At 33.9% G+C, this 26251-nt stretch overlaps 1 protein-coding gene across 4 annotated transcripts in view; it reads right to left on the bottom strand.

The window, feature by feature from the left end:
• Positions 1–413: 413 nt before the first annotated feature.
• LOC118742288 (RNA-binding protein fusilli-like) overlaps positions 414–26251 on the bottom strand; it is a 185367-nt gene continuing 159529 nt past the window's right edge. For all 4 annotated transcript variants that reach the window (XM_036474243.1, XM_036474247.1, XM_036474242.1 and 1 more), the window contains 2 exons: positions 4109–4480; positions 414–754 (listed from right to left, as the gene is read on the bottom strand). In XM_036474243.1, the coding sequence (XP_036330136.1) occupies positions 452–754; positions 4109–4480 (675 nt within the window). In that variant the 3' untranslated portion in view covers positions 414–451. The remainder of the gene's footprint in view (positions 755–4108; positions 4481–26251) is intronic.

Here is a 26251-nt window from a genome sequence, read left to right as displayed (position 1 = left end):
TCTTATATTCGAATCAATCAATAATTTTCGATCGGAAAACTATAGTTATCTGCAGAAAACTCCAAATAATAATACCCAATTATTTATTTAACGATTTTTTCATAGTAACTATAATTTATAGGTCCGCCAAAAACCCCGAAAAATGCAATTTGGGACCAATAAAAAATCGTTAGGATTAAAAAATGGTTAAATAAATAATTGGGTATTTTATTGAAAGTTTTCCGATCGAAAAATATTGATTTTCAAAAATTCTATATCATTTCTGCGAAAAGTTGTTTTTTTCCCATATAAAATACATGGACACTTTGAGCGATCTCTAAATATTTTTTGATTTCAAAATAAAAAAATATAGGGGTATACTTTATTCGATATAGAACAATCTTAGGGGGTGAGGGAATTAAAAGTCAGACTTTACTTTTTTTTTTTAACCACCCTAATGTATAATATTAGTTCATTTTAATGCCTCACCTTTCATCATTTCGCCGATACTTTGTGGAGGCGAGACGGTCGGTATTTGGAGTATTTTTTTAATGTCCTTTACGGGGACCAGAGCTCGTGATAAATCGCCGGATTTATATTTGAGAAATTCTTTACGCAGATCACAGAAGCGGTTGTAGTAGTTTGGCAGCAGGATGTCTTTGGCACATGCCTCTCGATGCAAGCATTGGCGCAGCGGAAGTTGCCCGTCGGTGATAATTTTCACACTATCGGCATCGTCGGTGTTTAGTGTTAGAGAGCGTAAATACTCATCGAACTGGGAATGGAATTATAATAAACGTAATTAATTTGATGCGTTGATTGTCATTACTATTACAATTTTAAATGTAAATCCTTAATTAAATTAACTGTCCACATGAATCTCTATTAGGGAGGAGCGAAAGAACTAATTTTCGATTTCGAAATTCTAATAATACTAATGGAATAATAATAATGGAATAATAGTTACGGTCGCCCCACGAGCTGGAAAGTTTCGAAAAACTGTCAAATTATGATTCTTTGTTATCTTTTCCAATATTTACATACTAAGCATGTCAAAAATTTTTTTGTATGCATACATACTTTTATGTAGAAAAACTGCGTCAGCAAAAAATTTGCCAAAACTCAACACGAAAATTAAGCAACTATAAACTTGCACTTTATTTGTTATACGAAAACTTTATGTGTCAAAAATCTTTACAAAGAAAAAAGAAATCAGGCGAGTTTTGAATCCAAATTTTCACTATAGATTAAAATAAGGCGAAGTTATACAAGTTTTTAGCAAGAACACAAAATCAAAACCGCATGTATTTTGTTTTAGGGATGTTATGTCAAATCTCTATTCGCCTCAAAAACAAAATACATGTAAGGTGAAGAAATCAGCTGATCTAACACCACCTTATATAAATTCGCCCTGAGATTAAAAATTAGTGTTTTTTTAATTTGCCGCAAGCGAAAATTTGGAATAAAAAATCGGTCAATGCGCAATAAAAAATTGCGTGATTTTTAGTTCCAAATTTTCACAATATACATATTAAAATATTATTTTTAAGCTTATTTTCCAGCTCAAGAAAAATTACAAGAAATGTTTTTCATTATTTCTCCCAATTTTTCATATGTATGTATTAGGAATTATATTCAACAATTTTTATGAGTTCGAGGCCGTTTTCAGTGAAAACTTATTGAGGAAAAGCAACAACAATTTGAAAAAATGGTAGAAGTGATAGCTATTTCGGAAATCACCACATTTTCTCATCAGACTTCTTTCAGTAGGATTCGAACCGACCATCACCACTGACTCAGCCTGAAAACGGCCTCGAGCTCATAAAAATTGTTGAATATAATTGTTATTAAGGCCATAAAAAAAAGTAACAAAAACAAATGTATGAGGAATGTTAATCCCGGGATCCCGAGATCCCGGTCTTTTTTAAGTATCGAAAATCCCGGGATTATTTGCCTAGAATCTCGGGATTTTCGGGATTTGTAATTTATACTGATGGCAATAATAGAAACGCTTTATGTTGGCCAGTTTTGGCTATATTTCTTTTGTTTATTTAATATTTAACATTTTTTTTATAAATGTGTAGCTCAATATATGTATGTACATTAGAGTGCCCATCGAAAATGCTTTTTTTTGGAAATTTCACGACCCTACCCCCTAATTTTGTTCCTTTCTATGAGAAATATAATTGCCTATTTTTTAGATTTTTTGAAGGTCGTTTAGAGGTCGCGACCTGTCGATTTATGATAGAAAATGGGATTTTGTAGATTTATGGGTTTTTGAATGACTACTTTTGATTCGATTTCAAAGATCGAATACGGTCTGAGAAGAGGATATATAGGTCTTCAAAATGGTAATGATCTATTATCGGTCTTGGCTTGTTGGGATCTTTTATCGGGTAAAAAAACATATTTCTCATAATTTTTTTTAATTTTAACCATCGATAACATTCACCATTTCAAAATATGTAGTACTATTTAAAAGTACATTTATTTTCAAACAAACTGATTAATTGAAATCGCATAAAAATTGTCAAAGTTAGGCAACTTTTCTTAAATACAGCCTTGAAATTATATGTTTGTGTACTGTATTTTTATATATTTGCGCAGTGTGGCTAAGAAATTCATTAATATTTACTCAACATTTATATATACCATGACAAAAATATAGTAAGGTAAAACCGTTCTCTCAATTCGTCGGCCATGATTTTTTTTGAAGTTTTGAAGAAAATCGAAAAAATTAACCTCCCTTTTATGTATATATGACCGTATTGATTTTTCTACCTTCAACACTGCGATTAAAATTCATCAAACGTGTGAGTGGTCCATCCAATTAAGATAACTCTTAACCAGTGTCACACGATTGGTACATTTGTACAGATTTGTATATTTTTTATATTCGGCTATTAGTAAAAGTGGGACGACAAATTTTTTCGTAGTCACCAGTGTTGCCGTTTTGATACATATGTATCAATTTGGATACATTTTCGCCTTCAATTTTGAGTGATACTTCGTTTTTTTCCTCAGTGTAAATTTGGATACCTTTTTTCATAAGTATTCGTAAGTTGAAGGCATTTTTTTATTTATTTATGTACGAGCCATTATAACATTTTTAACAGTTGGCTGTTCATTCTCCAAGCAAGAAATTTTCCCTTATTCTTGTGACTTTGAAAAATTAAATTTTTAGCTACATAAGCGTGCATTTAATAGCACCAAGTAGTTTGCAAATTTTAATAAGTTTTCCAACCTGTAGTAGTTAACTGAAATCTCGAGAATCTAATCGTATTATTAAACATCGAACATGCGGAAACTATGGCCCGTAGTTGTAGTCAGTATTTTCCCATTCTTAGAAACAGATCTGCGAAACAAAGGCCCGTAGTTATAGTCAAAATTAAGTCGACACTAAAGTTTCTTGCAGCTATTTTGACAGGTATCCCATTGAAAATGATGACAAAAAGCTGCAGTTAACTTTAGAGTGGACTTAATTTTGACTTTAACTACGGGACTTTGTTTCCCAAATCCATGTCTAAGGATGGGAAAATACTGAATACATGTTAATAAGTTTGATAAGGGGCTGAGTTTGTTTTCCATAGATGCACTAGGTAAAAATGTCCGCTCTTTTCGGTGGATACATTTGGATACAGTTTTTGATTTTTATGGATACTTTAACTGCTAAGGTAGTGGAACTGCTAAGGCAGTTCGAAAACGCCCTATCCCAGAAAACTTTTCAAGAACGCCCTATTTCAGAATTTTATTGAAAAACACGCTATCTCAGAATTTAGTTGAAGAACGCCCTATCTTACTTGAAAATGTGTGTTTTTGAACCGAACTCTGAGATAGGGCCTTCTTCAATCATATTCTGAAATACGGCGTTTAGGAACTGGCTGCTGAGGTAGGTCGATCTTCCACTCAGGTGTCGAAATGTAAATAAACGTCACACAAGAGAGTGTGCTGCCCCCTTAATTTAGAAATCCCTCGGGTTACTTGACTCTCAGCCAGTTGAGCAAGACATTGTCTGGTTTAGGGCTATAAAAATTTAAGTCTGAGCTACTGAACTCTGTATTTATATATTTTACTCTGGATGTACTCTGTATGGAAGTAGACCTAAGCAGTTTTAAACTCAATTACATACCTCGTCGATGGCTTCTTTAAGTGGTTTCCCTGTTGACTGTACAACGGCTATTGGTAATTCTTCGGAAAGTAGCGTTGGAGTCACAATGCCAGGTGCTGCTTTTAAATTTGTGCTATTCAGCGTCGATCCATCGGAGATCGTGGAGTTATTATTAATTAGTAAAGTAGAGTTTGGGTTGTTGTAAATACTTTTCCCAATTGTGTTGGAGTTGCATATGTTGGTATTGTTGTTGTTAATTACATCGGCATGCTGTGAAGCAAGCGGAGGTGATGACGCGCCATCGACTAGAGGTGCTGCAGACGAACCAGACACAGTAATATCCTTTGCAAACCCTCCTTCAGGTCGCACCAAAAGCTGTTTCGTGCCAATGATCTGGTGGATTGTAAATTTAAATATTGTAATTAAATAATATTCTCACATAAAACAGCTTTCCTTAACGGAGCTGCCAATGGGTTTTAAAGCAATGAAGGGACAAGGGCAAATACCGAGCCGGTAAATTGATTATTTAAAGGTAAATACACAAGTACTTGGATATACACTAAATTGTGGATATAAATCATAATTTGGAAAATTTTTGGTTATTTGAATGAACTTTATTCCAGATAGAAAATAAATAGCTCGATTTTGTAGTATGAAAGAGTTTTAGTTACAAATGGAATTAAACATGAATTTCGTCATAATCTTTCTCGCTATCAGTATTCGATAAAAAATAAAATCATATCGACTAGAAAAAATGATTCCTGTTGAGGTTAAAGGGATGTTATCTTCCATACCTTTTAGTCAACAACGAAACTTATTTTCAAATCGAATTTTCGTTTTTTCAATTTCACAGTGGATCAACGGTCAAAAATCGTTTTCTATGAAATTAAATAAGATTTCGCAATCATACTTGGCTCACTTATTATTATTTGTCCAGCGTAGGTTAGTAATGAAAATGGGTGGAATCAGATCATGACTGCATCTGCCTTCCATATAACGGAATTTTTGAAAATGCAAAAACCGTAATATTTCAGTAGCTACTGGAGCAAAATTGCTGGGCGTGATCATGTCCAAGTGAAAAAAGCCTACAGGAAAATATATCAGATATCTACGCGGTTAATGATCTATGCATGTTTATAACTGCATACCCAAAAATGTTCTAAAAATTCAGATTAAAACATTACTAAATTTTGTATAAAGTTAGAAACTTTGATTAATATGGCTATGATATATTTAGCACAAACAATGAGGTTGTTCACCTGGTTCTCAGGTTATCTTGTTATGTGGTTATATTTTTTATTCAGTTTACAACAATAAACTACACTACAGAATAATACTTTTTAACTAGACAACCCGATAACCAAGCAAGTGTGAACAACCGAAATATTTTCATAAACCACCAGCTGATCCGCCGAATCTCGTACCGACTCAGAATTGATAAATGTAGCGTTAACCTATTAGCTGCATTAAATTCAGTTTTTTTATAATGATAAAATGCAAACACAAAATGAATTAAGTTCAATAAATGAACAAAAATCCAAATTACTGTGTAAATTGCACTCGGGTCGATTTTCTTCATTTAAGGACATTGTGATATAAGACAAATTTCGTTTTGTTGTCAGGTGCGAGAACGAACAGAGCATATGGTTTTCCGATACGTGACCATACTACGCTCAATTTACAGCGAGAGAAACATTCATTTTATAGAATAGGCCACAAAACATTCAAGGATTGGCCTTATCATTTGTTGATCGTCATGACAAATGCCAGACGAATCGGAAATTGAATTCGTTTAACTCGAATGGCATATCGGTGGGAATCATCGGAATGAGGAAAACTTCCTCACCTTTGAACTTTAATTTGAGTATCGACACAAGAATCACATTGTCTCCGATATATATTACCATATATAATGAATTGTAAGGGCAATATATGTTTTTCGTATAAAATCCACTGCCTTTTATTGAATTTATTTCAAGCTTCACTTCATTGAAGTAGGTATCATATAATTTATTGACATTTTGCGACAAATTTGTGCGATGAGGCAACAAACTTTTTAAATTTAACCCTCGCCGTATTTTGCGCCAATAAATATAAAAAATTTAATAATGTTTTGAAGTCCATTGTCTTCAACTATTTTAAACGGACGACAATTTTGCACAGTCCATTTTGTAAATTGTCGAGCAGCCTCCCTTTTGTCGTCGGCGTCTGCTTCCATTGGTGCATCCTTAAAATCGGTTCGTAATTTCCTGTTTCTTATGTTTCACTAAGTTCGAGGTACTATTTTTGCATATTTTGCATGACACCATATTGGGAATAATTTTTGCGTCCCCTCATCTTGTATTTTGCAAAATATCTCCCAAATCCTGCCTTTTCCCTTATAATCAACAACTTTGAACTCCACAGAATAAATTCTTTCTTCGATAGCAGAATTATTAAGGGCAAAATTCACAGTGCGTAGTTAACCACTGATAAGAGTTTAACTATTGATTTTCATATTCACAACGCTCAGTTACCAAAAGTTTAAACCAGCATGCCCCCATAGTTAAACCCTTGTGAAATACATTTTTTTTTGTGGAACGAATTTCAAATTTGAATAGAAAAGTATTGATTTTAAGAATTTGTATATTTTCAGGCGATACGAATTTCCATAGTTAACTATGTGACTCTGAATATAAATTCATAATTAAACTCTTGTTGGTGGTTAAGTTAACAATGGTTTAACTAAGCACTGTGATTTCGGCCCTAAGAATTTCTGAGGATGATTCTCTATGAGCGCTGATACTTATAGATTCCTATTGGAGTTAAAAATAAAAAATAAACAAAAAATGGAAAGAAATACATATACTTATTGATTACATAAGAGCAGAATTGATAATAAAACTACTTACATACATCTATCTCCATGATGGCAGTAATTATTATTATTCTTTGTTTTTGGAAACGCTGAATTACCCTGCAAAAAATTGTGCGACTAATCTCTAAAGAGAGTATTCCGAGATTACTCTCAATCGGGTACAATTGGGCATTAATTAGTCCCAACTAGTCTCATACGGGTACTAATGGAGGTCAATTAGTCTCGACTCATCCCTTGTGGGTATAATTGGAGATCAATTAGTCTCCAACACATCTCTAACGGGTACTATTAACGATTTAATGATATGTACGCTCTTAGTCAATGAAATTTCATGTGCGGCTTTGGCACACAGAGAGACTGTATTCGCCTAATAAAACTGAGCACCCCGGCTCGAATCTCAGCTGGCGAAAATTTTTATTTTTATTTTTTAAAAGTGACTAGTCGCTTTTTATACCCTTTCGGGTATAAATGTGAACAATTAGTCTCTTCATAGGACATGCCCGAACAAAAGCGATCAGTTCATTCCATATAAAGAGATCAAAAGTGGTATTAGTCGCATGCTCCTTTGCGATTGCTCCCGGAGTCATCCCGGATTAGTCCCATTTTTTGCAGGGTACTTACAGCAGCACATGAACACACACACAGCTAAATGAACACATAAACATATAATAACTAGGGATGGGTAAATTCGATATTCGAAGCTCCGATATTCGACTTTTAATAGAATTTTAGTTTCAAAATGGCGAATTTTTGAAATCGAACTTTGTGTTGCTAAAATTCGGATAAAATCGAATTTTACTAGAAAAAATCGAATTTCATTTTTATTTCCCAAAAAAAAACTCCTCAGCTTTCTTCTTTCTGACTAAATGTGCCATCACTGTGTGTGGCACTACATTTTCCTTAGGGATGCAAGTAAAAAAAATACATGTTTTTCGATCTGATGCATCCCCAATAAACATCAAAAAAATATTTCTCCAACCTTGGAGAAATTCATAGTTCACAAGTTGATATCCAACATCATTCTCCAACTCATCTCTAACCGACGCGCAGATACGTAAAAAGTGATAGAGAAACGAGTTTTTAATTATCAAGTAAAAACGAAAGCTATATAAAGACGAAAATTACCAATAAAAAGGAATAATCTTCAAAGAGGGAAATTTCCAATAAAATGTAAATAATCTCCAAAGTATCCTCAAATAATCTTGAAAGAAAATAAAACGCGAAGTGAATCGAGTGGAAAAATTACTGTCGGATTGTATACTGTGAAGTGAATTATTGTAATACGATATTGATTAACTACATAATACAAAAGGAGTAATAAAATGAAAAATTAATATTTACATTCATCTATGGATGTCGTTTCGGACAAAAAGGTATAAGGTATTTTACTATTTCAATTTCAGTATTTCAATGATATGTTTGAGACCAATTGGAGAATAACATTGGAGTTCAAGTTGAGAACTAGCATTTTCTCAACTTGAGAAACGGTCCTTTTTCATACAAAGAAAAATGCCCTTTTTGTTGAGAACGCTATGATCCCCCACTTGAGGTACTGTTGAGAAACTGTTGGAGATTTGACAAATACCTTAGTTCTCAACTTAACCTCAAGTTGAGCCCAAACCCAAATGTTTGTTGGCTCGAAACAAAAAATCTATGCTAAGAAGGAAGAACATCCAAACTCAATTAAAAAAATAAATTTGTAAAAATATTTTTTTTGATTTTTTATTTTAAATTTTTAGAGACTTTTACGTTGGTAGCATGAGGCTTCTGCCTGAGAAGACCCCTTGTAAAACTTAACGAAGAATATTTTTCTAGAACATATTAATCCTCTAACGACCTTCCCAATTTCCTTTTGCGGGACTTCTTGAAGTAAGGGTCAAAATTACCCTTTTAGGCGTGAGCTAATGGGTTAAAATGTTTCACGATAATATTTCCCATGAAATTTTATTATATATTTTAATTTCGCTCAGACATTTATTTTAACCATTTTCGACTTTTTTGAAAACTACTTAGGCCGAGACATGAAAACTTTAGTAGGCCATAAAATAAAAGTACGAGCTAACTTTTGCAAATCCATCGAGTGGGAAAATGTTACCAAGGTTCCGGCTGGTTTCGGCTGTCGCGCACGTCAAAAATATTTTAATTGTTACATAGTATTTTAAGCACAACACTTCTTTAACTAAATTCGACTTTTCAAACAGGTGGCAACCTTCCTATATGTAGTTAAAGAATAAAGTTTATTAAAAATCATTTCGATTGATACCCATATTGGGGTAATTTGTTTAACTTATTAAATAATTTGAATTTGATTTTCTTACAAATGGAATAAAAATAAAAACCATGTTACACATCTACAGGGCAAGCCCTTTCATTTGACACCTCATTTTTGAAATTCGAACGAACGATACAGATTTTATGATTTAGTTTTAAATATTTAACCCAAATATCTCCGAACTCGATTAAGAAGTTTTACTTCAAAAAAAAATTAGGAAAATTCGAATTAAATGGAATTTGTACCATCAAATTTCGAATCGAATAATCGAATGGTTGTGCAATGTTCGAAATTCGAAAATAATCGAATATCAACCCCCCACTACCCATCCCTAATAATAACATTGAGGACACTATTGAATTTCAGTTGACACTATTGTAAATTGAAATGAACTATTGAAATTTGCTTCGTCACTGCAATACACGATCGCGTTGCTCCGCCGGTAAAGCGATGTTGTAGTGTGCTTCTGATGAAAGAGAACGGTAGTTTCAGTGTTCCCATAAAGTCGAGTACAGTGAAAAAGACAACAGTTCAACATTGCATGCTATGAAGACTATGCAAGCATAATGATTTGCGCTCACGCCTGTTTTATACCCAAAAATTGCAATCTCCGAAAATATGAAAGAATTTCAAAGCGTCTTTTTCCCCTCTGCTTGACGTGTAATGCCCAATTCTCAAGTCAATGTAAACAGAAAGAAAACAAAACTTTAGGTGCACTGAAATTCACTTACAGTTCACCCAAGCCACCGTTTTTTATATTTTCGTTATTTATATTTATTACACAGCTAAACGACCAAACACGTAAACGTAATTTTGACCTCTAGATTACGATGCCGTTTTCACAAAAACGTCACGTCATGTCAAAATTTTGAGATATTTATGAGCGAAGTTTTAGAGCTCTGACGGTGAAATTCTCGTCGCTTATAATAATACTGTGCTCAGGTTTAGAACTTTTTTTTCTGGGCGAAGGTTTCATAAGTGTTCTCATTTAATTGGGATCTTCTTAATTCAAAGGCGTCCCCCGTTTTGCCAGATAAGCTCCAGTTTTTAAGATAACGGTACTTGAAAATTTGCTTAAATTTTAAATTTTTTGTTAATAATTCCCTCAGTTTTAAAGCTATTTTACTGAAATTTTGCACGCTGTTTTTCGGTATTACCTTAACTGTTTCTGAAAATCATTAAAATCGGTTCACTATAACATATAGCTCCCATACAACTGATTGTTCAGATATGTGGTTTTGCGTTATAACTCATATTTTGTAATTTTATTGGGCTCTACACTATTTGGACCAGAACTTGTGTTCTTTTCCATTTCATTCCAGCACATTTTTACATATTTTGACAGTTTCTATTATACGAATGGCTTTTCAATACCTTTTTTTGTGCTGTCAAAGCTGTTGTTTGTTAAAGTCAAAGGGATTTTAGAATTCGGTTTAAAAACGCCCTATTTCTGCAAATTTTCAATATATTCTCATTTGAGAAACGGCGGTTTTGAAACGAATCCTGAGATAGGGCGTTCTTTAACCAAATTATGAGATAGGGTGTTTTTCAATAAAATTCCGAAGCACAATTTCAATGTATTTTCATCTGAGTTAGGTCGTTTTTGAGATAGGGCTTTTTCGAACTGGCTACCGAGATATGTAGGTCGATCTTCCACTCAGGGGACGATATGTATATCGATACATACACGTATACATATAGATTGCCGCTTACACAATATGTTACTGTTTCGCCGAGCTTTTCCGCCGAATTGTGGCGTGCGTCTTAACGTTTTCACTCAAATTGCTGTTTTTATACCCGAGCGCACTTGTGCACAAGGGTATTATAACTTTGTTCACATAACGGTTGTTTGTAACAGGCAAAACGAATCGAGATAGATATAGACAAATGTATACATAAATGATCAGAATGAAAAGAGAAATCGATTAAGCGGTGACTGTCTGTCCGTCCGTCTGTGCACACGATAACTCGAGTAAAAATTGAGATATCTTAACGAAACTTGGTACGTGAACTTCTTTTGGGCGTGGGACGGACGGTATTGAAAATGGGCGCAATCGGATAATAACCACGCCTACCTCCCATATTACGGTAATTTTAAGAAATACGAAAACTGCGATATTTTAGTAACTACTGAAGATAATTCACTCAAAATTGATACTTACAATGAGTTTCAGACGGAAAACATGAATATTGTAAATTTTTGGAAAATGGGCGTAGCCACGCCTACTTGTGGTTACATGTGTATATCTTGGTAACCGCTGCACCAATTTCTTCCAAACTTGGCACAGTTGTTGGTACAGCATACTAAATGGCTGAAAATTTTCAAAATCGGACAATAACCACGCCAACCTCCCATATAACGGTAATTTTCAGAAAAACGAAAACTGCGATATTTTAGTAACTACTGAAGATAATTCACTCAAAATTGATACTTACAATGAGTTTTAGACGAAAAATAAGAATATTACAAAATTTTGGCAAATGGGCGTAGCCACGCCCACTTATGGTTACATGTGTATATCTTGGTAACCGCTACACCAATTTCTTCCAAACTTGGCACAGTTGTTGGTCCTGGTACGGCATACCAACTGGCCGAAAATTTTTCAAATCGGACAATAACCACGCCCACATCCCATATAACGGTAATTTCGAGAAATACAAAATCTTCGATAAATCAGTAAATATTGAAGCTAATTTATTCAAAATTGATGATTGCAACAATTCTTTACCCAGAAATACGTTTATGACAAAATTTTGGAAAATGGGCGTAGCACCGCCCACTTGTGATCACATATATGTATCTCGCTAACCGTTCTAGCAATTTGTACCAAGCTCGGTATGGTTATTGTGCTTGCCACATAAAAGCAAACCGTTGAAAATTGTTGAAATCGGACTAAAATTGAGGCCGCTTTTCATATAACGGTAAACTTCAGATATGCTTGAAATTTCAATATTTCGAAATTTAAGGACGCTAATTTACTTAAAATGTATACACCCCGGCTTATTATGTAGCGGTAGCTTTCGGAAAGGTGGAAAACATATATTTAATACTTGCGCCGGGTATTTAATGTTCGGCTCCGCCCGAACTTAGACTTTCTTACTTGTTATGACAGAAATAGACTTGGCGGTTTGCCATTGCCTGCTGAGGGGCGACCGCTATTAGAAAAAACTTGTTTGTTTGTTATTTTTTGATATTGCCCGAACGCAGGCCCTGGGGAATAGTTGTGGGCACTTCTAATCACTACTCCACAGCGGCCGCTATCTAAATGTACATAGCAAAGTTATTTGTAAGTGCAGGCAATACAACTAGTTTAGTGTTTTTCCATTGCAGTTAGGTTTCTGCTGTTGCATTTTAGTAAAGAATATACGATAATTATTGATAATTAATAGATCACTGGACCTCAAGTCATAACAATGTGTATATAATTAAGTGTCAATTATTATCAATTCTCATGCCATTGCGAAGAAAAAAAATAGAGTCGTTTTAATTTGAAAAACAAAAGTAGTGAACCTTTTCTAGCAGTACATATTAAAGATCTAAAAACATACACATATGTATGTATGTACCCTGCAGTGAAAAATTATCAATTGTTAAAACTAACCAACTTATAGTTAGCTTTTTGGCGAGATTTCGATTAATACCTCACTTTTAATTAGCTATGACAAAACCAACTTAAAGTGGATTGTAAAGTCGTGCAGGAGTCATGCAGACGCAATCGGGAGTTGGTTTTCTTTACAAGTTTCTATTAAATATCCTCATACAAAAATTACTTTCAATACACTTTTTTTCTGAACTTCGCAGATTATTTTTCATATTCAGGACAAATAAAAGGAAGATCGAAATTTTATACTATCATTTTGAAGTTATGTCTGACGGTGTTCGAATATGGGGCCACCCAGAGCAGAATATGTAAACAAATATGAAATGTAATATAATAAAGTAAATAAAAAAGTAAAAAAAAAAAAATATTATGTTTTTTGTCTTATTGATATTTTATGTCCACAAGTAGTTAGTTACAAGTTGACATGTAATGCCGAGGTATCCAGGTCTGACTTTTTTGCGGCCATCGCCCCACAAAAGTAGTTAGCTCTTTTCGAACAAAATACATAGTTAATAGTTAGCACTAGTGTTCGCGTAAACAGACTAAAGTTAGGTATAAGCTAACGTCACTCCCTGCAGGGTATGTATAGTACAAATTTATGTATCTACCCTGCAGGGAAAGCTACCAGTTGTGAACCAGAATGCTACCAGTTTGCATTTCAGCCCAACTAGTTCACGTTGTATCCTTTTTCAATGTTAGCGACTGGTATTTTTAACATGGCGATGTCATAGGAGATGCCAATTGTCCGCTCCTGCTTCAGCACGCTACCAGTAGAAATACTAGTAGCATCATACCAGTTGACGGGATAGACTGCCTATTCATCCCCCGTTAAAAGCATAAGTATGTCATTTTGCTCGCGGTGCTGCAACAGTGGCAATGGTCGACAGAGCAAAGCTTTGGCACGCCAAATCAAGAGATCCGAGTTCGAATCTCAGTGGGCGAATCTGTTTTTTACTTTTGCTTTTTTTATTTGTTTATTTTTTTATTTATATCTCTTGTGTAATTTTTAAATTTATTGTTTTAAAAGAACAAAAAATTGTTTATTTTAAATTTTTTATGGTATTTGAGTATTTAGGTTTTTTCCAAAACAAATTAAATGTATGTACATTTTTTATTTTATATTTAAATTGAAATAATTATTTAAATTAATTTACTTTAACAACCCCCACGCGCACTCGAACCTGAGATCTCAGAACCAGAATCGGTAGTCTTCACTCGACGCCACATCCGACATTTGTGATGAAAGCAATTAACCACGTTTTAGTTTTGGTTATGCCTATTCAAAGACAGATGTCGCTGATCGCATAAGTTGTTCGAAATCGCCGAAATGGTAGGCCGTCGCTTTAGCACATACTGGTTAATGAACTAGTATTTATACTGGCTGGTTTGGCATTTCACTGCGGAGAACTGGTATAATTATAGTCCATGACGAACTGGTATGACTCTCCCATATAATACCAGTTTTCGAACTAGAATTCCTACCAACTAGTTTCCTTTTTTCTGCGCGGAACTGGTATAATTATGGTTCATAACGAACTGGTATGACTTTTATCCTTAAATAATAGTTCATGAACTGGACCTTGTGCAGCTTTCCACTGCAGGGTACATTTATCAGTACAAATATTATAGCATTGTATTGCCAATACTCAATTTATGCAATTGGTTCAATAGTGTTTGTATGAACACTAAGAAAAATTAACATGATTTTTTTTTTCAAACAGGCATTTGGGGTTTCCATGTTAGCGATTTTAAATTTTGAACGGAATTTTTCAAACAAACTTACAAATAAATAAATTAGTTTGAACGGTTGTAGGTAATTTGATTCAAACTGAACATTTGACGACATTTTCCTGTCTGAACATATACAGCCCTGTTCTGCATTTCGATTCCGATCAAATTTTTCGAAATCGAAATGGATTGGTGTTCTTGATTTTCACTTGGTTTTTACTTTGGCTAGTCGGAATGAAAAGTAATTGGCTAACTAAACCCAAATATATATGCTGTTTGTCAGCCAAATATGTTCATTTGAATTTCCATAATGTTGAGAGAAGTTATAAGTCGTTATTGACCTAATCTGTATTCAAATACTTAGATAAATCTGTATCTGTATATCTGTATCTTCTCAACTGAACCTCGGATTTCAGTCAAGTTGGATATTTTGCGTGAACATTTTTGAGTAGAGGGGTTTATAGATGTGAAAGGGATTCTGAGAACTTTTTTGAAAAATTTGAATTTTTAAAGTTTTTATAAGCAAATATATTTTTAAGAAATCTTTTTTTCAAAACCCATAACTTTGTAAGCGAAAAATGTACTTCGGAAACCGAAAAATGTACTTCAGATTAGTCAATTGTATTTCAGAAACCATAAAAGTACTTTTGATTTTTAAATTATACTTCAGAAGCACTTAACATTTTCGTCAAAAAATGCACTTACCACAAATGAGCGCTCAACGATGAATATCAAGTATATTACAATCAATTTTATGCAAAGTATGTATGTATTAGGGATGTTAATTTCTCGGCTTTTTCCGATCCCGGGATTTTCGGAAGGGCGTTGTCACAATCCCGGGATTCCGGGAATTACATATTCATTACTTTTCAACAACTTTAATCGAAAAAATTGCGTCGATTGTTTGAGAAGCTCCTCTACCATGAAATAAACAATAATAAATGGGTTTGAAACCTACTTTTTTATTTAAAGGGGCGTTTTTATTTTTTCTCTCTGACCGCAGGATTTATTTTGAAGGACTTTGTAATTTCAAAGATATTATTAATTCCAAAAATTGTTAAAAAAGTTCAATGCAATGTAGAATAAAAATATGGGTAACAAATACAATAGGAAATTTCTTTAGAATTTAAAAAATTAAAATTTTCTTGAATCACAAGGACGAATAGGTAATTATTTAGCTGACAAAGTTAGAAGAACGAAACTCGAGGATGTTATCGAGTTTATATAAGCCCTTAACATATAATTTTTTCAAAAACAAATGAATGGTCGCCGCGAATAACGTTGTAAGCGACATAATTATAAGTTTTCAGGAATGGGAAAAAACGTTTTTGGCGACGCACATAAAGCCATTTGATTTAGTTTTCCATTTTTCGGTGCAGCAGTCTCCAAGAAACTTGCCCGTGAATTAAAATGTATATCCATATATATCTTTCAAGTCAAGAAAAGATTTATAAAATTTTAATGATGGAAAAACGTTTTATATCCAAAGCCCTATGGATGATAACACGTTTTTCCAGTAAGCCCAGCATCTTTGCTGGTGGCGCTTACAACCTTTTTCGACAAATGAATATAATAAATGTAACAATAAGGTTTCTTTGATTGTTCATCATAGGTCATTTTTTAACAAGTAATTTTTAGCAAAAAAAAACCGACTTAAAAAAATATATATATATCTATATATTTCACGATCCAATGATCGGATCTAAACCAAATTAGTATGGGACCCACTACCTTTCCGTTTCAAAAAGAATTATTGAAATCGGTTGACGTGGTGCAAAGTTATGCGGTAACATACATAAAAAAAAATAATATTCCGACGAACTGATAGCCTCCTCCTTTTTTGGAAGTTGGTTAAAAATTGGAGAAATGCTTTTGAATAGTCTCCAATATGAAGCTTGATCAGTGAAGAGAACAAGCGCAGTTGAAAATTTGGGGCATAAAAAATCAAAATTGATATTAACCAGCTCCTTCACTTACAACGTTTTTCCACATTACCGTTTCTGGTAAAAATTTTTTTTAATTCCCCTTTCCCATTTCTTCCTGAATATTCTTCTCCACTATTTATTAGCCTCTTATTTTTGATATCATTCCAATTTTCGAAATGACCTTACGTTTTTTACCATTATTGCATATTTGCATTACGCTTGTTAATTCTAAATTAAACGATTTTCCACTCACTACTTACTTTGGAGCGTGGGTTAATGAGCGAAAACTGATGGAAATTGAGAAATTTCGCGACCTTATGATACGCGAGAGTATTTTTAACGGTAATCTGCGAAAAAACTAGTTTTGAGTAAATTGGCGCTTAAAACGTTATTCGCGGCGACCATTCAAATATTGCGAAACTTCAAGGATAAAATTTTAAAATAACATTTTCAATATTTACCAGCCCTTCTGCACCAGAAACTTGAATCTGTTTAAATTCTACAGGATTACCGCATTAATTTTATACCCATACTTCTTCTCTAAGCACATTTCTCTGAATTTTTGAAATCATTCTTAAATTACTGCCGTCAGAGTGAAAAACTAAAAACGCAATTTTACTATATTTGGCCCATGGTTTCGCGAATATATTGATATGTGTGTTTAAAATTTACTATCGCGCGATGTTATATGTCTAATGAGCTAGACATTTATAAGAAAATATTAATTATTAAATAAAACAAGTAAGAAAGTCTAAGTTCGGGCGGAGCCGAATATTGAATACCCGGCGCAAGTATTAAATATATGTTTTTCACCATTCCGAAAGCTACCGCTAGATGGTAAGCCGAGGTGTATCAATTTTGAGTAAATTAACGTCCTTAAATTTCGAAATATTGCAGTTTCAAGCATTTCTGAAATTTACCGTTATATGAAAAGCGGCCGTAATTTTAGTTCGATTTCAATAATTTTCAACGTTTTGCTTCTATGTGGCAAGCACAATAACCACACCGAGTTTGGTACAAATTGGTAGAACGGTTACCGAGATACATATATGTGATCATAATCAAAATTTTATCCTAAACGTATTTCTTGGTAAAGAATTGTTGCAAGCATCAATTTTGAATAAATTAGCTTCAATAATTAGTGATTTATCGAAGACTTCGTATTTATCTAAATTACCGTTATATGGGATGTGGGCGTGGTTATTGTCCGATTTTAAAAATTTTCGGACATTTCGTATGTTATACTAAGGTTAACAACTGTGCCAAGTTTGGAAGAAATTGGTGCAGCGGTTACCAAGATATACGCATCTAACCATAAGTGGGCGTGGCTACGCCCATTTTCCAAAAATTTATAATATTCTGATTTTTCGTCCAAAACTTATTGTAAATATCAATTTTGAGTGAATGATCTTCAGTAGTTACTAAAATATCGCAGTTTTCGTATTTCCGAAAATTACCGTTATATGGGATGTGGGCGTGTTTATTGTCCGATTTTTCAAATTTTCGGCCATTTAGTATGCTGTATCAAGGCCAACAACTGTGCCAAGTTTGGAAGAAATTGATGCAGCGGTTACCAAGATATACACATGTAACCATAAGTGGGCGTGGCTACGCCCATTTTCCAAAAATGTATAATATTCTTATTTTTCGTCTGAAAATTATTGTAAATATTTATTTTAAGTGAATTATCTTCAGTAGTTACTAAAATGCCGCAGTTTTCGTATTTCTGGAAATTAGCGTTAATGGGAAGTGGGCGTGGTTACAGTCCGATTTCGCCCATTTTCAACACCAACCTACCTTGGATTAACGGAAACCAACATACCAAATTTCGTTGAGATATCTCAATTTTTGCTCGAGTTATCGTGTACACGGACGGACGGACAGATGGACAGACAGACATGGCTTAATCGACTTCTCTATTCATTCTGAGCATTTATGTATACATTTGTCTATATCTAACTCTATTCGTTTTGGCTGTTACAAACAACCGTTATGTGAACAAAATTAATATACCCTTGTGCACAAGTGCGCTCGGGTATAAAAAGAAATATCGCCAATACTGGTCAAGAAAAGGAATTTCTATTATTGCCATCAGTGTAAATTACAAACCCCGAAAATCCCGGGATTACTTGCCAAGCATCCCGGAACTTTCGAGACCTTAAAAAGTCCGGCATCGCGGGATGCCGGGAGTAACATTCCTAGTATGTTTGTACATACTACATGTAAATAAATCGCATTAAATATAGCATTATACATTCGATTACGATTTTTTTCAAATGAAGCAATTGTTATGTAGTTTTAATTAATAGAGTGTGTAGATTTTGTAAAAAGGATGTCCAGGATATTTCCGTTTTTATACCCGAGCGCACTTGTGCACAAGGGTATATTAATTTTGTTCACATAACGGTTGTTTGTAACAGCCAAAACGAATCGAGATAGATATAGACAAATGTATACATAAGTGCTCAGAATGAATAGAGAAATCGATTAAGCCATGTCTGTCTGTCCGTCTGTCCGTCCGTCCATATACACGATAACTCGGGCAAAAATTGAGATATCTCAACAAAATTTGGTATGTAGGTTTCTGTTTATCCAAGGTAGGTTAGTATTGGAAATGGGCGAAATCGGACTGTAACCACGCCCACATCCCATATAACGCGAATTTTCGGAAATACGAAAACTGCGCTATTTTAGTAACTACAGACGATTATTCACTCAAAATTGATATTTACAACATTTTTAGACTAAAAATAAGAATATTATAAATTTTTGGAAAATGCGCGTAGCCACGCCCACTTATGGTTACATGTGCATATCTTGGTAACCGCTGCACCAATTTCTTCCAAACTTAGCACGGTTGTTGGCCTTGGTACAGCAAACTAAATGCCCGAAAATTTAAAAACTCGGACAATAACCACGCCCACATCCCATATAACGGTAATTTTGAGAAATACAAAATCTTCGATAAATCAGTAAATATTAAAGCTAACTTATTCAAAATTGATGCTCGCAACAATTCTTTACCAAGAAATACGTTTATGGTTAATTTTGGAAAATGGGCGTGGCACCGCCCACTTATGACCACATATATGTATATCGGTAACCGTTCTATTAATTTGTACCAAACTCTGTATTTTTTGTTGCGCTTGCCACATAAAAGCAAAACGTTGAAAATTATTGAAATCGTACTAAAATAACGGCCGCTTTTCATATAACGGTAAATTTCATAAATACTTGAAACTGCAATATTTCGAAATTTAAGGACGCTAATTTACTCAAAATTGAAACACCCCGGCTTACCATCTAGCGGTAGGTTTCGGAAAGGTGAAAAAACAAACATTTAATACTTACTGCGGTAGGTTTCGGAAAAGTGAAAAAACAAACATTTAATACTTGCGCCGGGTATTTAATGTTCGGTTCCACCCGAACCTAGACTTTCTTACTTGTTGTAAATATCAATTTTGAGTGAATTATCTTCAGTAGTTACTAAAATATCGCAGTTTTCGTATTTCTGGAAATTACCGTTATATGGGCAGTGGGCGTGTTTACAGTCCGATTTCGCCTATTTTCAATACCAACCTACCTTGGCTTAATGGAAACCTACATACAAAATTTCGTTGAGATATCTCAATTTTTGCTCGAGTTATCGTGTACACGGACGGACGGACAGACGGACGGACAGACGGACATGGCTTAATCGACTTCTCTATTCATTCTGAACATTTATGTATGCATTTGCCTATATCTATCTCGATTCATTTTGGCTGTTACAAACAACCGTTATGTGAACAAAATTAATATACCCTTGTGCAAAAGTGCGCTCGGGTATAAAAATGCATTAATGGTCGTTAACTTATCTATTTTAAAGTATAGTTAAATCACTATTTAAACTTAAAAATTTGTCGCTAACTGGATTCGAAATCTCCCCCCAGGTCCTGTACTTCTCCGATCTTCTGGACGATCGTCACATTAAAGTCGCCGGGGACCAATAGCATCAAACCTGCGCAGCTGCAAAGGGCTCTGAAGGTGTCGTGCAATTGGTTGGATCCCATTTATGCGAACTGCGTGAGGACCGGGTATATCCCCAAAGCTTGGAGGATAGTCAGTGTTGCGTTCATCCCGAGAGCCAGAAAAGGCGCACATGTTTCCCCTAGGTATTTTAGGCCTATCAGTCTCTCTTCGTCTTTGCTAAAACATAAGAAAGGCGATTCTCCGTGACTGTCTTTTAAAAGCTCAATATGCTTATTGCCAGAAAAGGTCGTAGAATGCCGCCCTGCCCACGTTGGTAAAGTGGTCAAAGGAACCCTTCACGCATAAAGATTAGGCCTTAGGGGCCTTTTTCAATATCGAGGGAGCTTTCAACAATGTCACTCCAGAGGCAATAGTCAAGTATATTCATAATCTGGGGGTTGACCACCCAACCTAATAAGGCTTATCTACAGCTTACTTCGTGACAGAACTGTCGCGGCGAAGTACCCGCACTCAGTGCAGAGTCATTAGGAGCACCCCACAAGATGGTGTTCTCTCTCCCCTGCTCTGGATTGCGGTTGTAAACGATCTTCTGGAGAAACTGGAAAAAATGGGCTTTCGGGTGATCGCCTATGTAGATGATGTGGAACTTTTGTTTAAGGGGCGATTTATAGACATTAAAATTATCGAAATGGGTGCACTTTAACGTATAGCTCCAATACAACTGATTACTCAGATATGTGTTTTTGCGCTATAAGTCTAACTTTATATCTGAATAATAAATTGTATGCGTGCTATATTTTAAAGTGAACCTATACTAAATTCTTACCTGCTTAATTGGTGGAGTTATAACGAAAAACAACGTCTCTGGACAATCAGTTGTATGGGAGCTAGATTTTAGAGTGAACCGATTTCGATGATTTTATGAGATAGTAAAGGAAATATTAAAATATAAGCATGTGCAAAATTTTTGTAAAATATCTTCAAAACTGAGAGAGTTTTTTTTATAAAATAGTTCAAATTTAAGCAAAGTTTAAAGTAACGCTATCTCCAAAAGGGGAGACAATAGGGCAAAACTGGGGACGCCATTGAATTTAGAAGGCTCCAATTAAGTCAGAGCAGCTATCAGAATCTTTGTCGAAAAAAATTTGATTTGATACCACGCTCGAAATATTCTCACTACAAGAAGGGGCATAATTAAAAGTACTAAATCGGGGTTTTTACACACTTCTAGAGAACATTTTTTGAAGCATTTTACAGGTATATGCAACATTATAAGGAATAGTAGTTATAAAAATGTTTAGATCGTTTCGACGTATTTTCCAAATGTGCCTTCTATTAAGATGTTTTTGGAATAAAAATTGCGCTCAAGATCGCAGAATATTTTGTCTTTAAAAGTTGGTTTATTCTGAAAGCAAAACTCATACTAAGGTATCAAATTATTCGTAATTGTTTGTAGAATACACACATACTTAAAAAGTTCTTAAAATTAAATGCTTCAAAAACTATATGCGATAAACCGAAAATTTTGAAAATTGTGAAATGTGGAGTTACAGACTTTGAGTTACTTGCCATTTCGTTATTTTTTAATGCACACTTTTCTTACCTACTAAACATGAAGTATACGCACAAGTGCTAAACGCCCATTATATTTTAAATCAGAATATGGTGTGCTTCAGAAGTTATGACATAATTATTTTTGCCCCTCTTAAAAATTACATAAAAAATGCAGTTGTTTTCATTACTTTTTTAAATTTAAACACCTATAATTCAAAAGCTCTGCAGCAAGTTGAACCAAATTTTTTTTGAGGCTTCAAGTATACGACAATGAATTATAACCAAAAGCAACTAGCTTGATATAGTTTCGAACAGTGAAAATAAAGCTAAATAAAACCAAGGTAACCTGTTTTTTAGATTTGCCCATATGGTAGTAATTTAACAAAAATTTGCTAATAAAAGGTTAAAGAAACACTTAGAAAAAGAACAATACAAGAATGAAAGTAAAGGTGTGTGATATTTATCGATTTTGTTGACGATATTTGTTAATTTTGTTATCGATACTTACCAATTTTTTTACCGATATTTGTCGATTTTGTTATCGATATTTATCGATTTTGTTATGGATATTTTAATCGCTTTTGTTATCGATATTTATATCGATTTTGTTATAAATATTTTTATCGATATTTTTATCGATTTTGTTAACGATATTTTTATCGATATTTATCGATTTTGTTATCGATATCTATCAATTTTGTTATCGATGTTAATCGATTTTGCTATCGATATTTATCGATTTTGTTATCGAAATTTATGGATTTTGTTATCGATATTTATCGATTTTTTATCGGTATTTATCGTTTTTTCATCGATCTTTATCGATTTTGTTACCTATATTTATAGATTTTGTTATGGATATTTTTATCGATTTTGATATTGATTTTTTTTATCGTTTTTTGTTATGGATATTTTTATCGATTGTGTTATGGATATTTTTATCGAGTTTTTAATAGATTTTGGTACCAATATCAGAACCGGATGATCCACATATCCACTTTTTAAATCAATTTACTAATTATTTTGTTAGCACTGAGTGTATAATTTGTTATACTGTATGTACATAGGAAAAAACTAGAAAGATAGGGGGGGCCGAAATTATCGAGCTAGCATTTCCTGGTACTATTTTTGAATATATAGGCAAAAGTTTGGAAGTTAGGGGTGACTATGTGTTTTAATAATTCAAAAATTTACATTTGTAAACTGCGGGCAATTTCATCCCTCATTTCCCCTCCATCTACAATCGCCTGATGATCATTTTCGCTCTCGTCTGCAGCTCTCCAGCTCTTGTTTATCAAAGTACAATACCAAATACAAATTCTAAAATATACATGTCACCAATAAAAAAATCTCGTTGTGCTGGAAAACCCCAACACATGTATTTTAATTTCTCTGGCCTATGTTATCTTCGCAGCGTCATCCAATACGGGCTTTAAATCCAGTGACGGCGTCTTCCTAGTCGCCAGGGAATGCCCTTGCTTCATCTAAGACATCGCTCCTTTCGTTTTTCCAACCACTGCAAATATCCGCACGCTTGCTCCATTTCAAGCCATTTCACATTTGAACGATCTACGCGGACAAAAACCAATTTGACAAAATTTTAAGGAAACGTAAAAAAATTAGTCACATTCAATAGAGAACACTCCAAATAATATTTCCCAGTCCCTCTCACTTCTCTAACTTACACAGCGAACGCTCATCGTTGACAGTGATCGGACTTCTACCACGTTATGGTAGATCTGCCACTTTTTTGAGCATCTACCACATCTACCACACAAGGTCTGAAATCTACCACATATTCGTGGTTTTGAGAAGTTTTATTTTTGCTCGACATAGTTTTCTTAATTTTAAGAGCAAAAATTGTACAACACTAAAAGCCAACAACAGGCAGAAGGAGGATAAAATAAACCGTAAAATAGTAAATTTTCTCAAAATTCAATTTATCGACAGGAAATGTGGTTGTATTGTGTTAAATTAATTGTTAAATTGTTAAATATATGATTTATAAAAAGAATTAATAGCGAAAATGTTAAAAAACGGCGATTTTCGCGTTGTTAACTTTTACTTGAGAATTGTCAAAATCGGCAAATCCCAAGTTGCGGTTTCTGGAACATGCCACATTTGTTCACTACATCGTGAAGTGATAAAAAGAAAAACTGGCAGCACACCGCAAGGTTGCAGAAATCTTTCAAAATATGTTCGAAAAATATCTTGATATGGAAGGAACTGATTTACACGGTCAAGGAAAAAAATTGCCAAAACTCAACGCAATTTTTAGCAACTTCAATCTTGCACTTTCTTATAGTTGAGTAAATTTTTTTTAGATTCTAATTAAAATATTTGCAATTTAGGTGAAACCTTGTAGAATGTTTTCAATTTTTGTACAAAGTTTGATCCAGAACCTGAGATCTACCACATTTTTTTCCAGTTTCTACCACACAATTTTTTTTAAAGTCCGATCACTGACCATTGACCGGAAACAGAATATTCTAACGCTGCTTATAAATAAATATTCGCTCTCTAGAAAGATCGTGACGGTTTTAAGTTAATATTTTGATTTCTGCATTGTATTCTTAATAAGTAGTGATGGACCCGCATACAGAAGTTAATTGTGCATTTAAGTGTTAAATTTGTTTAATCATTTTAAATATTAAGTATAAGTTCAATTTAAATGTAACGAAAATAGTGGGTTCAGCGAGTATTTGCATTTTTTGTAATATTTGATGAACATTAAGGAATTTGTTATATGCCCGGGTTAGCTCGCGTTCTTATTCTTTGTTCAGTTGAGAGCCTAGACATTTGGCTAATGGGGTGTGAGAAGATTGGCTGCAGATAATGGCAGATAAGTAGTATTTCTTTACTTAAAAAGTTTATTAAAGAAACATCTAAAAACGCAACTAGTATATAGTTACACTACTTTAGAGCAATTTTATCACTAAACTTCAACTTTTTAGCTGAATTTTAGGTCCCTAAACCAGAATATGAATCCATTTATCGTTTTAAAAATAGTTTTCGAGATATTAGGAAAAGTCATGTTTTCTAGGACCTTTCGGTCCTGTTGCTAGAAATCTCCGGTAATGTTAGACGAACCCCACTTTATTGTGTATTTCGGAATATACATATATTTCCTTTAAATTTGTGTTTTATAAGTGACAATTAAAGAGATAGTTTAAATTTAGATAAATGTAAAATTTTTACGAGTTTTTGAGAATATTTTATTTTTCTTTCTTTATTTTTCATTTCATATACGCATGGTGTATGCCGCCTATAAGGAAAATTTCAGTACAAAATAACAAAAATCACGTAGATATGTGTATAAAATACGACCTCACAGAGCGAGAAGTTGAACATATTGAAAAAAATTGTAAATGTTCAACCATAAAACGCTATGAATGGCCAAAAGCAAAAATACCTTCAAAAAAACAAAGAGTGTGCTCTTTACCAAATGATTAGTGAACGCTGTATACCGCCTGAATTTCATTATTTTTATATGAGACCTTATTTTGGACAAAATGGGGAGTATAAAAGACTCTTAATCGAGCAAATTAGCCAATGGTTACAGAAGATATGCAATAAATTAATCGACGAAGACTTGCGTGCCGCTTGCGCTGTGCTCTCAAAGTATTTACAACTGGTAAAGCCAAATAAGGGTTAAAATTTAAAAACTAATTTGTAAAATGGAAGTAAATATGTAGCAAATTAACAATAAAATACTTTCTTTGAAAAATCAATAAAGGACCCTTTTGTTTTTCAAAGAAAACCTGGTTGGCAGTTTGCGTCGCCACTATATCGTCGTTCCCAACGAAGAGTAGCACATCTCAAATTACCGTGGAAGACTAGCACGTTTCACTATTCGCTGCGAAGACCAGCACATTTCATTATTCGCGTCGAAAAGTAGCGGATTTCAAATTCTCACGTGGAAGACTAGCACATTTCACTATTCGCGGGGAAGACTAGCACATTTCAGATTTTTGCGTGGAAGAGCAGCACATTTCACTATTTGCGTGGAGAGTAGCAAATTCATATAAAGTGGTACTAGCAGCCGTACAAAAACCAAGCATACAAGTACTATGTTATTATTATTTCTCCTCGACTAAGCTGAAAGTTTAATGTTGTGTATGGAACTTTTCAGTATTTTATTACAAATAAAATAAACGTTTATTTTCCTCCTACTTGTTTCGATGAATATTCGCGTCTTCCTCAAGGAATCTTATATATAAAAATAAGTGCACGTTTTTGGTGTGACCTCATAAC

The sequence above is a fragment of the Rhagoletis pomonella genome, unplaced genomic scaffold (genome assembly GCF_013731165.1).
Source record: "Rhagoletis pomonella isolate Grant_MI unplaced genomic scaffold, Rhpom_1.0 Rhpom_scaffold_00007, whole genome shotgun sequence".
NCBI lineage: Eukaryota > Metazoa > Arthropoda > Insecta > Diptera > Tephritidae > Rhagoletis > Rhagoletis pomonella.
Note: the sequence above shows the minus strand (reverse complement) of the source record. Positions and strands in the feature narration are given on the sequence as shown.